The sequence below is a fragment of the Aureococcus anophagefferens genome (genome assembly GCF_000186865.1).
Source record: "Aureococcus anophagefferens unplaced genomic scaffold AURANscaffold_1379, whole genome shotgun sequence".
Classification (NCBI taxonomy): Eukaryota; class Pelagophyceae; order Pelagomonadales; family Pelagomonadaceae; genus Aureococcus; species Aureococcus anophagefferens.
The window spans coordinates 1-1,557 of record NW_008706380.1 but is presented as its reverse complement, the minus strand read 5'-3'; the positions used below and the strand labels follow the sequence as shown (position 1 = coordinate 1,557).

Below are 1,557 nucleotides of genomic sequence, written 5' to 3'. Positions count from 1 at the left end.
CATCCGACGGCCTCGGAAGCCGATCTCGCCGGGATCGCGCTGGCGCTCAAGGGCCTCGAGGCGTCCGACACGAGCCCCGAGGCGGCGGGGGGCGTCAAGCTGAACAAGAAGGCCTACCCGGTCGAGGCCGTGGTCGCGATCTTCAAGGACTTCCATCCGACGGCCTCGGAAGCCGATCTCGCCGGGATCGCGCTGGCGCTCAAGGGCCTCGAGGCGTCCGACACGAGCCCCGAGGCGGCGGGGGGCGTCAAGCTGAACAAGAAGGCCTACCCGGTCGAGGCCGTGGTCGCGATCTTCAAGGACTTCCATCCGACGGCCTCGGAAGCCGATCTCGCCGGGATCGCGCTGGCGCTCAAGGGCCTCGAGGCGTCCGACACGAGCCCCGAGGCGGTCCCGTCCGACGACGCCGAGGACGCGGACGTCGATGGTCTACCGGGCGTCGAGGACTCGGCCCGCCATCTCTCGGAAGCGTGCGCGGACTCGGAGACGTGGCACAAGAAAGGCGACGACAAGAAGAACTGCGCCTGGGTCGGCAAGAAGGCGGCGAGCCGCTGCAAGGCCTGGGTCAAGTCCGAGGGCGGCGTCCTGGCCAGCGACGCCTGCCCCGTGGCCTGCGACACCTGCCCGGCGACCTGCGTCGAGGGGCCGTCGTGCGCGGACTCGACGACGTGGCACCAGGGCTGGAAGAAGTCGAAGACCTGCGCGTGGGTCGGCAAGTCGCCCGCGAAGCGCTGCGACAAGGAGTCCAAGTCCAAGGTCTTGGCCAGCGACGCCTGCCCCGTGGCGTGCGACGCCTGCCCGACCTGGGCGGAGGTGATCGCCGATCTCGAGGCCAAGAACGCCGCGCTCGAGGCCGCGAAGGCCTCCGGGGAGGGCTGCCCGACGCCCGCGCCGACGCCCGCGCCGACGGTCGACCCCACGGCCGAGCCCACGCTCGACCCCACGGCCGCGCCGACGGCGTCGCCGACGGTCGACCCCACGGCCGAGCCCACGCTCGACCCCACGGCCGCGCCGACGCCCGCGCCGACGCCCGCGCCGACGGTCGACCCCACGGCCGAGCCCACGCTCGACCCCACGGCCGCGCCGACGGCTTCCACGTGCGCCGCGAACGAGTGGTTGGTCTGCGAAAAGTACGTCTGCCTCGAGTGCCCGACCGGCTTCGCGTGCGACGGCATCGACGCGACGTACTCTCCGACGGACGAGATCGAGCTCCAGATCGCGGTCAACGGGTGGATCGACGACGCGACGAGCGCGGAAGCCAAGTACGGGCACATCAGCTCCTGGGACACGGCGTCCGTGACGGACATGAGCGGCATGTTCTTTAGCGCCGTCTCCTTCAACCAGGACATCGGCGCCTGGGACACGTCGTCCGTGACGGACATGGGCTCCATGTTCGGAGAAGCTTCCGCCTTCGACCAAGACATCGGCGCTTGGGACACGTCGTCCGTGACGGACATGAGCGGGATGTTCTACGAAGCCGCCGCCTTCGACCAGAACATCAGCGCCTGGAACGTGTTGCCGGGGACAGAAATGAACTACGCGTTCTTCAATTCGGTC

The 1,557-nt window shown here is 69.9% G+C and overlaps 1 protein-coding gene across 1 annotated transcript; it reads left to right on the top strand.

Annotated features, from left to right (window-relative positions):
- On the top strand, nucleotides 1-1,184 carry AURANDRAFT_69314 (hypothetical protein; the record flags this gene model as incomplete). Its single annotated transcript, XM_009045077.1, has 1 exon — nucleotides 1-1,184. A coding segment is annotated over one exon (1,184 nt), but the record flags the coding sequence as incomplete, so codon positions are not given.
- Nucleotides 1,185-1,557: the final 373 nt, after the last annotated feature.